The 14,454-nt window shown below is 44.0% G+C and overlaps 1 protein-coding gene across 1 annotated transcript in view; it reads left to right on the top strand.

The window, feature by feature from the left end:
* ptprn2 (protein tyrosine phosphatase receptor type N2) overlaps positions 1-14,454 on the top strand; it is a 947,277-nt gene that overhangs the window by 859,356 nt on the left and 73,467 nt on the right. Inside the window, exon 15 of the mRNA XM_078232550.1 lies at positions 11,021-11,168. Coding sequence (XP_078088676.1) covers positions 11,021-11,168 — 148 coding nt within the window. The remainder of the gene's footprint in view (positions 1-11,020; positions 11,169-14,454) is intronic.

Here is a 14,454-nt window from a genome sequence, read left to right as displayed (position 1 = left end):
TTGACCTCGGGTGGGACTTCCCAGTCTCGGAGCAGACCCGACTGGAAAATCCCATCCAGAGAAACTGAACATTTGGGCGTCAGCTGATCGTAGAGTGTCAGCTGATCATAGTGTCAGCTGATCATAGAGAGTCAGCATGGATTTGTGAAGAGTTGGTCATATCTCACAAACCTGGCTGAATCTTTTCAGGGAGGCTCTTGCATGCTGGATAGGGGAATACCAATGGATGTTGTCCATATGAACTTCCATAAAACATTTGAACATGTTCTGCACAAGAGCATTTCAGCAATAATGCACAGAATTGGTGGTAACCTTGTGACATAAATCCATGATTAGTTGCGGGGTGGGAGACAGAACATAGGATTAAACTTCTGTTCTCTAGTGATGGTGTTGTGATAAGTGGTATTCCCTTAAGGATCTGTTCAGGGGCCTCAGATTTTCACGTTATATAGTAACATTTTAATGAAGGAATAGAGAGTTGCATAACCAAGTGCACAAATGATAGGAGGCACATTAACTTGCACCAATCATAGAATCCCTACAGTGAAGAAGGAGGCCATTCAGACCACCGACTCTCTAACGGCGCATCCCACTCTAGCCCTGTCCCCATAACCCCAATTATTTACCCCACTAATACCCCTAACCTACACACCTGGGGACACTAAGGGCAATTTACCATAGTCAATCCATAATAGTCAATCTAACTTGCAGTACTCTCACTATCTCTCTGCACTCTATCTCTCTCTCAGTACTCACTATCTCTATACTCTATCACTCTCAGTAATCTCACTATCTCTCTGTAGTCTATCTCTCTCTCTCAGTAATCTCTCTATCTCACCGTACCCTAGCTCTCCCAGTGCTCTCGCTATCTCTCTGCACTCTTTTGTTCTCAGTTCCCTGTTCTATCTGTCTCAGTGTTCTGTCTGACTCCTCTCAGCACTCTGTTGCTGACCTCTATCACTCTCCTCCCCTCAATACTACTCTTCTTCAATGCCTCTTCATTCGTATTATTTCCAGTTGATAAGGGACACATTCCTTCATCTTTTACATCTGCTCATTACATCTTCTCTCAGCCCTTTCTGCTAGCAATGTTTTCTTTGTTAATGTCCCCTAATATGTTAATTTTATTTTCTCTGATAAATGCTTGTGACTGTTTTATTTTCTCTATTGGAGTGCTGTATTCTCTGCTAATGCTGTGTTTTGTCTGTTAATTCTGTTTTTTCTGTGAAGATTCTGTTTTTTCCTGTTGTTATCCTTGTTAATGCTGTGTTTTCCATACTGTTTCTCACCCGTAAAGCTCCCTTTTACTCTGTCTATACCACCCTTCCTCTGTTGTGGCATGAATTATATGACATATGGAATAAATAGCATAAAGTACTTGTATATACGATAGCCATTAGTCCATTTTTGTACTGGCTAGTCTGATTTTAAGACGCAAGCTTTCTGGGATTTTCCAAGAGGTGAACAGTGCACTAGTTATTGATAAGTATCCACTTTTGGTTTCCTAGAATGTAGGCAGCAGATTCTGAAAACTATGAATGTTTCTTTCAGTTAATTTGCAACATGGACAAAGAAGAGATCAGGACCGGAGTAACGATTTCCTTCCAACTCCATCTCAGGCTGGCCAAGTTTGGCTTCCTGTACGCCCTTTCACTTGGGACGGCATGGTGGCACAGTGGTTAGCACTGCTGCCTCACAGCGCCAGGGATCTGGGTTCGATTCCCGGCTTGGGGCACTGTGTGCGGAGTCTGCACATTCTCCCCGTGTGTGCGTGGGTTTCTTCTGGGTGCTCCGGTTTCCTCCCACAGTCCAAAAAACATGTTGGTTAGGTGCATTGGTCGTGCTAAATTCTCCCTCAGTGTACCCGAACAGGCGCCGGAATGTGGGGACTAGGGGATTTTCACAGTAACTTCATTGCAGTGTTAGTGTAAGTCTACTTGTGACACTAATAAATAAGCTTAAAACTTAATCAAAGGTGCCAACTTCACCCTAGCGTTGCCAACCCTGTAGTGTCTGAGAGTTTGAGAATAATCTCTCTGTACTGACCATAATCCCACCCAGGCCCTTCCCATAACCCCACACATTTACCCTGCTAATCCCCCTGACATTAGGGTCAATTTAGCATGGCCAATCCACCTAACCCGCACATCTTTGGACTGTGGAAGGAAACCAGAGCACCCGTAGGAAACCCACGAAGACACAGGGAGGATGTGCAAACTCCACACAGACAGGGACCCGAGGCCGGAATTGAACCCGGATCCCTGGCACTGTGAGGCAGCAGTGCTAACCACCGTGCCTCCGTGCCTGGAGATGGGTGCAGAGCATATCTCTCCTCATTACCAACACTCCATTCCACCTGCCAAACTACAGTAAGACATCTCAGATGCATCCTTGCTGTAAAAACCACATTATTACCCAAAGGAAGGATAAACAGGGCATTAGGACACATAATACAACATTGCAGTGGGGATCCATGCCCAGGCATTAGCCTGAGGAATTACAGAGTTGCTGCAGAAAAAATATTTAAACATACTTTAGAACTGAATTTGCTGGCAAAAATTCATAACACGGAGTAATGATGCAGGAGTGCTCCTGTTTATCATTTATGGTCTCCTTGCTGCCAATAATAAGGGGATAGACACTGAATGTATTCTTCACTCAACACACTGGGGGATATAAAATGGAATGGCTAAGGCTGTGGCATAACTGCTTTCTTCCCTAATGCACATGTATAACCCTCATTAGTGCCACCTATTTCCAGCTAAAGTAAACGTTGATTCCCAATATTTTCATAACACTTTGTTTACCGTGGAACCAGGCTCAACGTTATCTCTTGTGATTTTTATTTAGCATTCTTTCTTGGTTATAACCTGTCAGGAAGGAGGTAGAGGTAAGATGATGGGGGAGCGAGGGGGTGATGGGGGTAGGTAGGGAAAATAGAATGGTCAAAGCCTGTCTGCATGGCACTGAAATACCTCAATAGCTACTGATTGGATTGCCGAACTCCTTTTACACCTCACAGGCATCTATTATTACGGCAGTAATACTGATAATATCAACTGACGTGTGAAGGCTGCAAAGGAAGGAGCTGGATTTGTCTGGTAGCATAAGGAGCAGGGCAAAGGTGCACATGAGAATGTGTGCATGAGGACAACCTTTCAACCATAGCGCTGACAAAGAAGGAATAGCGTAGATCTGCATGATATCATCCTTAGTTAGTCTGCATTTCTTTTTCTGACTTCTGTTAGTCTGCAGGTGCTTAGAGACCTGTCAACTCTCCAGTAATAACAGACCTGGCAAGATGAATTAAGAACAAAGAACAAAGAAAATTACAGCACAGGAACAGGCCCTTCGGCCCTCCAAGCCTGCACCGACCGTGCTGCCCGACTGAACTAAAACCCCCTACCCTTCCGGGGACCATATCCCTCTATTCTCGTCCTATTCATGTATTTGTCCAGACGCCCCTTAAAAGTCACTATCGTATCCGCTTCCACTACCTCCCCCGGCAGCGAGTTCCAGGCACCCACCATGCTCTGTGTAAAAAACCTGCCTCGTACATCTCCTTTAACCCTTGCCCCTCGAATCTTAAACCTATGCCCCCTAGTAATTGACTCTTCCACCCTGGGAAAAAGCTTCAGTATCTCTGATGTTACTGCATTCGAGAGGAAACTGAACAATGTATTCACTTTTATTTATATGAAGAGGAGATGATGCACACTCAACTCTACCAGTTATGCACTCCCTGGGGTAGTTATTGAAGCCAATGCACTTAGGGGAGGTGGTGGCAAAGTGGTATTGTCACTTGCTCTAGTAATCCAGTGACCATTGGCATAACTATAGGGTTCGTGGTGGGAGATACAGGAAGGATATCAGAGGTAGGTTCTTTATGCAGAGAGTGGTTGGGGTGTGGAATGGACTGCCTGCAGTGATAGTGGAGTCAGACACTTGAGGAACATTTAAGCGGTTATTGGATAGGCACATGGAGCACACCAGGATGATAGGGAGTGGGATAGCTTGATCTTGGTTTCAGATAAAGCTCGGCACAACATCGTGGGCCGAAGGGTCTGTTCTGTGCTGTACTGTTCTATGTTCTATGTTCTATGACCCAGAGTGAGGCTCTGGGGGCCCACCATTGCAAACGGTGAAATTTAAATTCAATAAAAATCTGGAATTAAAAGTCTAATGATGACCATGAAACCATTGTTTATCGTCCCATTTGGTTCACGAATGTCTTTTAGGAAAGGAAATCAGGCCATGTGACTCCACCCACAGCAATGTGGCTGATCCTTAACTGCCCTCTGAAATGGCCTAACGAGGCACTCAGTTCAAGGGCAATTAGGGATGGGCAGCAAAGTTTTCCAGCGTTGCCCACATAACGTGAAAGAATAAAGAAAAGCTCCCTTGACTTCAACAGAAATGAAAAATGGGAGAGATGCAAACTGGACTCTGACTTGCTACCACCCATTTTACACCATCATTCAGAATCAAGATCCATGTCCCTGGGGTTAGGTGTAGTGATGGGTCCAGTGATGAGTTGATCACATTTCTCAGCTGTGAAAATCACAAGATTAGAGCAATGGGGGGGGACTGCAACATTATCAGCCGGATTGTTTGTGGGGATCTCTGACGTTACTGCATTCGAGAGGAAACTGAACAAATATTTGACAGAGGAAACGATTGAGGGGTATAAGAGTTTTGTAAAATCTTTTTGAATTGAAGTCATTGTTGCAAATGCAGCAGCCAACCTGTGTACAGTAAGGCCATGCAAACAATGTGGTAATGGTCAGATAATCTGCTTTAGTGAAAGCAGTTGAGGATTAAGTATTCGGGCACCAGGGAGAACTGCCCCATGCTTCTTCAAAATAATGTCATGGGATCTTCAGTGTTCACCTGAACATGTTAAAATCTTATTTAAAAGACGTTGGCTGGAATTTTCCAGCCGTTCACGCCGGCGGGATTTTCTGGTCCCGCTGCAGTGAACGGAGATTCGCCTGAGCACCAAATTCTGAGACCTCGCTTGCAGCGGCAGCAGGAGGCGTTAGCAGCCAGAAGATTCTGCTTGTTATCTCTGACAGCGCTGCACTTCCTCAGTGCTTCATTAGACTTTCAGTTTAGATTCCATGTTGGAGAATCATCCATAAATTCAAGAAGCAGGAAGAGGGACAGGGTTCCGTGTTTAACTTCTGGACAGCACTTAAGTCTCAGCCAGGTTGAGAGGAGAGGGAGGTGATAAATGCCTCAATTTAATGAGGGACAAATGTCCATCGCCCCAAAGTTTCTCGGGGTGGTGTTCTGCCAGCACAAGTGTGATGGAGTGGAATCCTCATGTGACTATGCCTTAGCCAGAAATCACCCCCCTCCCACCATATCACACTCCTGCTACATCACCACATGCCATATCACCTCCCCACCATATCACCCTCCTGCCATATCACCACATGCCATATCACCCCCCCCATATCACCCACCTGCCATATCACCCCTCCCGCCATATCACACCCCTGCCTATCACCCCCTCACCATATCACCACTTGCCATATCAGCCCCCCACCATATTACCTCCTGCCATATCACCCCCTGCCATATCACACCCCCCGCCATATCACACCCCCATATCACACTACCACATCACTTGCCACCCCACAATCTCCCCGCATCCAAAATCATAGGCAAAGCACAGAAGGAAGTCATTCTTCCTGTCGAAGTGTTTCACTTCACACGTCCCTACAATAAATTTAATCTGCCACATGTCTTCCCGTCTATGTCCTCCTGAAATGTATTATCATCCTCCTGATAGTTTACTACACTGTTCACTTGGATGGGAATATTTGCAGTTGATTTTTGTCAGAATTGCCACTCAACTGACAAAGGAGGTTTGTCTGGGTGAGGCTCTGAAGCAAGTTCTCCTCTTCAGTAAATCTTCTGGGGCATTTTTGGAAAGGTAATTGATCTCCTCTGGGATCCCTAGTGAAAGAAAGGTTGTGGGCTCAGAATACTTTCAGCAGTACTCACCCAAGCCTTTCATTCAAAGACCTAATTCTGACATCTCTTGGGTGGCTTGGGACCCCTCCCCAAGACGTGGCCCAAGTCTCCCCTTGTGGAACATAATGGACCAATAGATTCTGATATCAGGGACATCTCCAGCCTTTCAATTTCAAGGCCAGAACTCCTACCCTTGTATTATTTCTGCATATCAAAAATATCTTTCATTTGAACAACCCTCTTTTGATTTGAACAGGAATCAACCAGAACAGTACAGGCTTTAAAGAAGAGAGAACGTGATTGACAAATTTTAATGCCAAGGTCACACAAATCTAGACAGGGTTGATTTCTGTAGAAATATGCCTGTTGCAGCTCATTCTCAAAGCAGTTATTTCCATTTCAGACTCCTGCCTCATAAATATTCCAGAAAGTTATCAGGTGCAACAAGAACCTGGTGCTGCTAACACTTCTAAAATCAAAGTTAATACTCTGAATTTGCAAATGTCACCGCTTGGCTAAGTGTTATTTGCAGTTGTACAAAGAAAAAGAAAAGTATGATGTATCTAGCACATTTTGTTTAAAGCATTGTCTACATGAACTTTAGCAAGGCCTTTGACAAGGTACCGCATGGTAGGTTGTTGCATAAAGTTAAATCTCACGGGATCCAGGGTGAGGTATCTAAATGGATACAAAATTGGCTTCTTGACAGAAGCCAGAGGGTGGTTGTAGAGAGTTGTTTTTCAAACTGGAGGCCTGTGATCAGCGGTGTGCCTCAGGGATCAGTGCTGGGCCCACTATTATTTGTCATTTATATTAATGATTTGGATGAGAATATAGGAGGCATGGTTAGTAAGTTTGCAGATGACACCAAGATTGATGGCATACTGGACAGTGAAGAAAGTTATCTCCAATTGATCAATTGGGCCAGTGGGCTGACGAATGGCAGATGGAGTTCAATTTAGACAAATGCGAGGTGATGCATTTTGGTAGATTGAACCAGGGCAGGACTTACTCAGTTAATGGTAGGGCATTGGGGAGAGTTGTGGAACAAAGAGATCTAGGGGTACAGGTTCATAGCTCCTTGAAAGTGGAGTCACAGGTGGACAGAGTGGTGAAGAAGGCATTCAGCATGCTTGGTTTCATCAGTCAGAACATTGAATACAGGAGTTGGGACGTCTTGTTGAAGTTGTACAAGACATTGGTAAGGCCACACTTGGAATACTGTGTGCAATTCTGGTCACCCTATTATAGAGAGGATATTATTAAACTAGAAAGAGTGCAGAAAAGATTTACTAGGATGCTACCGGGACCTGATGGATTGAGTTATAAGGAGAGGCTGAATAGACTGGAACTTTTTTCTCTGCAGCGTAGGAGGCTGAGGGGTGACCTTATAGAGGTCTATAAAATAATGAGGGGCATAGACAAGGTAGATAGTCAATATCTTTTCCCAAAGGTAGAGGAGTCTAAAACTAGAGGGCATAGGTTTAAGGTGAGAGGGGAGAGATACAAAAGTGTCCAGAGGGGCAGTTTTTTCACACAGAGGGTGGTGAGAGTGTCTGGAACAAGCTGCCAGAGGTAGTAGTAGAGGCCGGTACAATTTTATCTTTTAAAAAGCATTTAGATAGTTACATGGGTACGATGGGTATAGAGGGATATGGGCCAAATGCAGGCAATTGGGATTAGCTTAGGAGTTTTTAAAAAAAGGCGGCATGGACAAGTTGGGCCGAAGGGCCTGTTTCCATGCTGTAAACCTCTATGACTATGACATTGAATTACATAGAATTTTCAGTACAGAAATCAGCCATTTGAACCCCTCCCAATTGCCCCCCTCCCAATTGCCCCCCTACCCTCGATGTGAGTTCCTCACAAGCCTTCTCCCTTCATCTAACTCTATCAATATATCTGCAGTGTTCAATTGTTAAATTGATCTGTGTTTGATTGTGTTAGTCTGCTGACTGATCTGTGTTCACTGTGCTTGATTGATTAAGTCTGGGTGTAGCCACTGAGAGCCAAAACAAATAAAAGCTTCAGAGCCAGAACTGTAATTGTATGTGTAACAATCCTGAGATATTTTAAATAAGTAAAATAAACCTGTTGTAGACTTAGAATTACTTTCATCTCTCCATTGCTGCGAGCTAAATCAGATATATAAAATACATAATAAACCAGAAAAAATACAACAATATTCTTCTATGGCTTTTTCCCTCATATTTTTATCTGGCTTTCCTTTAAATGCATCAATGACAAGCACTTATGATAATAAGTTGCAATTCTAACCTTTCTCTGGATAAAGACATTGTTCCTTAATTCTTTATTAGATTTATTAGTGTCTGCCTTATACTTATGGTCCCCATGGTCCCGGGGAGGTGATGGCCGAGTGCTATTGTTGCTAGACCAGCAATCTAGCAACTCAGCTAATGTCCTGGGGCCCCGGATTCAACTCCTGCCAAGGCAGCTGGTGGAATCTGAATTCAATTTTTAAAAAATACCTGGAATTAAGGATCTACTGATGACCATGAAACCATTGTCGATTGTCAGGAAAAACCCATCTGATTCACTAATGTCCTTTAGGGAACGAAATCTGCTGCCCTTACCAGATCTGGCTTACATCTGACTCCAGAGCACAGCAATGTGCTTGGGAGCAGCTGTTTCCCTTAGTTGAAGGGTCAGTTATGAGGAGACACAAGTTAAAACGAAGTGGTTGGAGGTTAAGGGGGATTTGAGGAAAATCCTTTTTACCCAGAGGGTGGTGACGGTCTGGAATGCGCTGCTTGGGAGGGTGGTGGAGGCGGGATGCCTCACATCCTTTAAAAAATACCTGGATGAGTACTTGGCACGCCATATCATTCAAGGCCATGGGCCAAGTGCTGGCAAGTGGGATTAGGTGGGCAGGTCAGGGCATTTCATGCGTCGGTGCAGACTCGATGGGCCGAAGGTCGTCTTCTGTGCTGTGGTATTCTGTGATTCTGTGACTCTCAACTGTCCTCTGAAATGGCCAAGCAATCCACTCAACTCAAGGACAATTAGGAATAGGCAATAAATGCTGGCCCACCCAGTCATGCCCATGTCCCATGAACAAATAAAAAAAAGAATAATTTTGGTGTCCCCAGCAGTGGAAAAAAATTCTCTACATTTAAATTGCTTATTGAGAATAAATCGTCGCATCTCCCCAAAGGTTGAGTAGATAATTAGGTGATGTGTAAGTCACATTGTCAATGAAGATTCTCTGATTGCTCACGTGACAGCTCTGGCAATACTTCAGAAGTATTTGGCTGTGAAGCACGTTGAAACATCCAAAGGTCCTGAGCAGGGGGGTGCATTCTGAAAATGCAAGGCCATTTTTTTGTGTGTGTCTGATCCCTGCTGAAGTAGCAGATTTCAACCAGAGGGGTTGGTGGAGAGGGCTAAAATTTACCTCACTGCTCTGGACAAAAGGGAGAGAAGCTAGTGTTTTTGGGCTATTGGGGTGGGCCCATAATCACCTCTAAAAGATTGGAATTCCCATTTCATGCTTAATATCAGCTTCTTTGAAATTTAGACCACCCAGGCAAGGACAAGCTCTAATCCCTTCCCCACTTCACCGTTGTCGTAGATGGCCGGCTGACTTGCAAACCTCATACAGAGAGAATGGATACTTTGGCGAGCTACAGGAAGACCAAACATGGCCCATTTTGTCCAATCTGTGTGGCATTTTATGTGCTTGTGATAAACTCCAGGACTAACATGGGGAATCCCTGATTGATCTCCCGGTGGGACTTGTAGAATGCGAGTTCCCATGTTAATAGGTAATTACCTAAACAGGTAGAACTCGCATCCCAAAGTCCTTTATAAGGCAGGCCTCAAGCAGGTCGACTATTCTATCATCCCAGACGGGACTTGTGTACATGTATCATAGGCTTGTGGTTTAACTTTTGCTGTACATATAACTTCTGCAGCAACAATCAACCTGAGTAAGATACCCTGTCAGAGAGTCAGTGCAGACTCTATGGGCCGAATGGCCTCCTCTGCACTGTAGGATTTCTATGATTCTATGAACCTGCTCATTCCAGGTTCTGATCTAGTTAAACCTTCTCTGAACCAGCTCCACTGTTTCAAACTTAGTTTTTTGTATAATAGAAAATAATTATTTCCAGCTGCAGTGAAACTTAGGTTACAAGAAATATCTTTATCCGAGGGGACTACTCTTTTACCTTTTCCACGATCTACAGGAATTATCTGATGTGACTGTCGACCTTCTAAAGTGTCAGACAAACTCTCCACTTTGAAAAAGACAAAGTGATAAATCCATTCAATTTAGTGACGGGGAATCAGTGAAATCAGACAATGGGCGGGATTTTCCAGCCACCCTCGCTCCGAGGACGAAAATTCCCGCCTGAGGTCAATGGACCTTTTCATGGTTCATCTCCTGCCCGCTACAATTCCCGTGGCGGACGGGACGGTAAAATTCCACCCAAGGTGTTTACATTTGAATTGAATAGTTTGGTGTCTTTCTGGGAACCACTCAAACCAGAACCATTGCCTGGACAACTATTGAATGAGCATTGGCTTATTTTCTGAATGAAGATGGGTTTAACACATTCCATACCATGACAGAGCTAAGAGACCATACCAAACGAAACTGGACATAAAAATGTCTTTTTTTAAATCACTTTTTAAAGTAAATAAAGTGAATCACTGAACATTGGGATAAATTTTATAGGATCCCATCAAACCTTCACAGTTTTTAGATCAATGTCGCAGCTGAAATAGCAAGAGAGAATGTTAGGCTAACGTGTTAAGCTCTCATGCAATAAAAATTTAGGGCTAATATGTTTTAGAATGAATCCTGTAGGAACACATAGGGATTGTGCAATAATTCCTGCAGAACACTCACTTTTGGAACAAATTCTCCAGAAATCCTCAAAAGTGTGGGACATAAATTGTATAAGGTATTGCGGGGGAATTTGTAAACCTGTGTTGAATGTATTTTGCAATGTAGCATTGGTTCATTAAAAGCCAGTGGAATGTCCCCTGATTTTTCTTGTTTGAATTCTCATAGACCTATATGGAAGATCACCTGAGGAACAAAAACCGTCTGGTGAAGGAATGGGAAGCCCTGGCTGCCTACCAGGCTGAGCCGAACACCAGCAGCATTGCAGACAGGGAAGAGAATGAAAAGAAGAACCGATCTCAGCTGGTGGTGCCATGTAGGTTAACATCTCCCAATCCATTGAAAACACATAACAAAATGTTAAACTCAAGCATTAATGACATAATAGATAGAAATCATGGGAAGGTTTCCCCAAATAATTGTTGAAAAATATTGCAAAAGCACCACATTGTTGAAAACACTTTTACCTGCTAGCCAGGCCTTGTACCAGCCATTCGATTGAAACTTGGGTGGCACTGCTGTCTCATGGTTCGATTCCTGTCTTGGGTCACTGTCTGTGCGGAGTCTGCACGATCTCCCCATGTCTGCGCGGGTTTACTCCGGGTGCTATTGTTTCCTCCCACAGTCCGAAAGACGTGCTGGTTAGGTGCATTGGCCGTGCTAAATTCTCCCTCCCTGTACCCGGACAGTTGCCTGAGTGTGGCAACTGGGGGATTTTCACAGTAACTTCATTACAGTATGAATATAAGTCTACTTGTGACACTAATAAATAAACTTAAAATCTTTTCTCACTTTCATCTACCTTCATCCTGCGTTCTTTGCAAAGCTTCGAGACCTTGCCCTTTGCCTTTCTCCACAATTCTAGCTAATCCAGCCCCGTGTTTTGTGTCCACCGTATTTCTGCACATAAAGAGCATGGTGTAAATGCAAATTGTTGCCCATGTAAATGATAATTCTATAATGTAAAGCAGTCTGTAAACGTTAAAACATTTTCACATTCTATATCTTCATATGTTGCATCTTATGATACAAAAGAGGAACTGCAGTTAAACAATCATAGAATGGCATAGCACAGAAAGAGGCCATTCACCCCATCATGCCGGTCCTGGTTCTTCGAAAGAGTTATCAAATTAATCCTTGTCCCCATAGTTCCATAAATCTTTCCCTTTTGAGTGTTTGTCCAATTCCTTTTGAATTAATATTCCATCACTCTTTCGAGCAGTTTATCCCAGATGATAACAACTCAATTCTAGGCTTTAGCTGCTTGAAATCCCATGAAGTTATTTCACATTGTTTTCCTGTCTTCTGAAACCCTCCTTGAGTCTCCTTACAGTAATCACTGTTACCCAGACTAGAAGGCAGAGAGAAAACCAATCTTCAGGCCTATGCCAGAGATACTTAGTAGTTCTCTGCTGGGACATACGTCTGCCATGGAATAGTTGTTCTTCTATTTCCCTCTGGAAAAGTGCCTGCCTACCACAATGAGTGGCACAGATCAGCTAGATATTCAACATCTTTTCCCAAAGGTCTGGGAGTGTAAAACTAGAGGGCATAGGTTTAAGGGGAGAGATACAAAAGGGTCCAGAGGGACAATGTTTTCACACAAAGGGTGGTGAGTGTCTGGAGCAAGCTGCCAGAGGTAGTAGTAGAGGCGGGTACAATTTTGTCTTTTAAAAAGCATTTAGACAGTTATATGGGTAAGATGGGTATAGAGGGATATGGGCCAAACGCGGGCAATTGGGACGAGCTCAGTGGTTAAAAAAAAAGGGTGGCATGGACAGGTTGGGCTGAAGGGCCTGTTTCCATGCTGCAAACCTCTATGACTCTGACACCACTTGGTTCCTCCACACAAGAGCTGCCCAAGATCAATACTACATCTCATGAAGCAATTTCAGACATACCTCAGTCCAACTGTAATGCACTGCACCATCGGAACAGTAAAAGAAGGAACCTTTCATTGTTATCGCACTTTTCATGGTTTTAGGACGGCCCAAAGTATTCTACAGCCAATTAACTAGTTTCAAGCGAACTGATTGTTGTAATGTAGGAAATGCCATCTTGCACACAGTAAAAGCTCACAAACGGCAATGTAATAATGACCAGGTCATCTGTTTCTAGTGATGGTGGTTGAGGGAGAAATATTGGCCAGGACATTGGAGTGCACTCCCCCACTATCCTTTGTAGAGTGCAATGGGATCTTTCACATCCACCTGAAAGCTCAGACAGGGCACTGGTTCAATGTCACATCTTAAAAACAGCACCCTCAACAATGCAGCACTCCTTCATTGGGATGTCAGCAAAGACTTTGTGATCTAGCCATAACTCCCCGAAATAGTTTCCTCTTCAACACACTCCTCGGGTTACTGTGCATGACATTAGAAAAAAGTTCTGGGCGGCACGGTGGCACAGTGGTTAGCACTGTGCCAGGGACCCAGGTTCAATTCCTGGCATGGGTCGCTGTCTGAGTAGAGTCTGCACGTTCTCCCCATATCTGCATGGGTTTTCTCCGGGGGCTCCGGTTTCCTCCCACAGTGCGAAAGACATGCAGGTTAGGTGCATTAGCCGTGCTAAATTCTCCCTCAGTGTACCCGAACAGGCGCCGGAGTGTGGCGACTAGGGGATTTTCACAGTAACTTCATTGCAGTGTTAATGTAAGCCTACTTGTGACTAATAAATAAACTTAAACTTTACTTTTAAGTTCATTAAGAGCATTTTGAAGGGGAGAAAAAGCTCCAAAGAGACTTAAAAAAAAATGCAATTTCTAATTCAAAGCTTGGAATCAAATCTATACTCCTCGGAAGCGACGGCGCTAACCGTTTACATCTAGCACGCCCGCTATAAAGAAGCAGGTATGCTATCACTGCCAGGAGGTTTGCCCATTGGCCATACAGATCAGTGGCTGCAGAAACCCATAATTTTCCAAGTGTTCATTTTTCCCCCACAATGCTTGGCTGTTGGACAAGGCTTTAAATATCCTGCTATTACTTTAATATAAAAGCAGAATCTTCACAGCTGATATGTTATTAATATGCCACTCCTTGCAATTAATTAACGTTGTATATGATCAAAGCAGTGTCGGCTGTTTGAGCCGTCAGTTTTCTTCTTTGTCTCCTCCGCTGCCAAGAACAGGATTGTTCCTCCCCTCTGTGCAGAACTGTGACATCCATGATTATTTGGGAGATGAAGCAGCTGCAGATTGCTCCTGTAAATAGGAGTAACTAACTCGCTTTATATAACCATGAAGTCGAAACCACGAGTGCGAGTCATCCTCAACTAACCTATGGTAGCACAGTGGTTAGCACTGCTGCCTCACAGCGCCAGGGACCCGGATTCGATTCCCAGCTTGGTTCACTGTCAGTGTGGAATCTGCACGTTCTCCCCGTGTCTGCGTGGGTTTCCTCCCACAGCCCAAAAGACGTGCCGGTTAGGTGCATTGGCCATGCTAAATTCTCCCTCAGTGTACCCAAACAGGGGCCGGAGTGTGGCAACTTGGGGATTTTCACAGTAACCTCATTGCAGTGTTAAGCCTACTTGTGACACTAATAAAAGAAAACCCAATGTTTTTGGCTCAAATTGCTGGTATCTGGTGATTCCTGTGTGGC

This window comes from Mustelus asterias, chromosome 2, assembly GCF_964213995.1.
Source record: "Mustelus asterias chromosome 2, sMusAst1.hap1.1, whole genome shotgun sequence".
Classification (NCBI taxonomy): Eukaryota; Metazoa; Chordata; class Chondrichthyes; order Carcharhiniformes; family Triakidae; genus Mustelus; species Mustelus asterias.
This window is presented reverse-complemented; position numbering and strand designations above follow the sequence as displayed.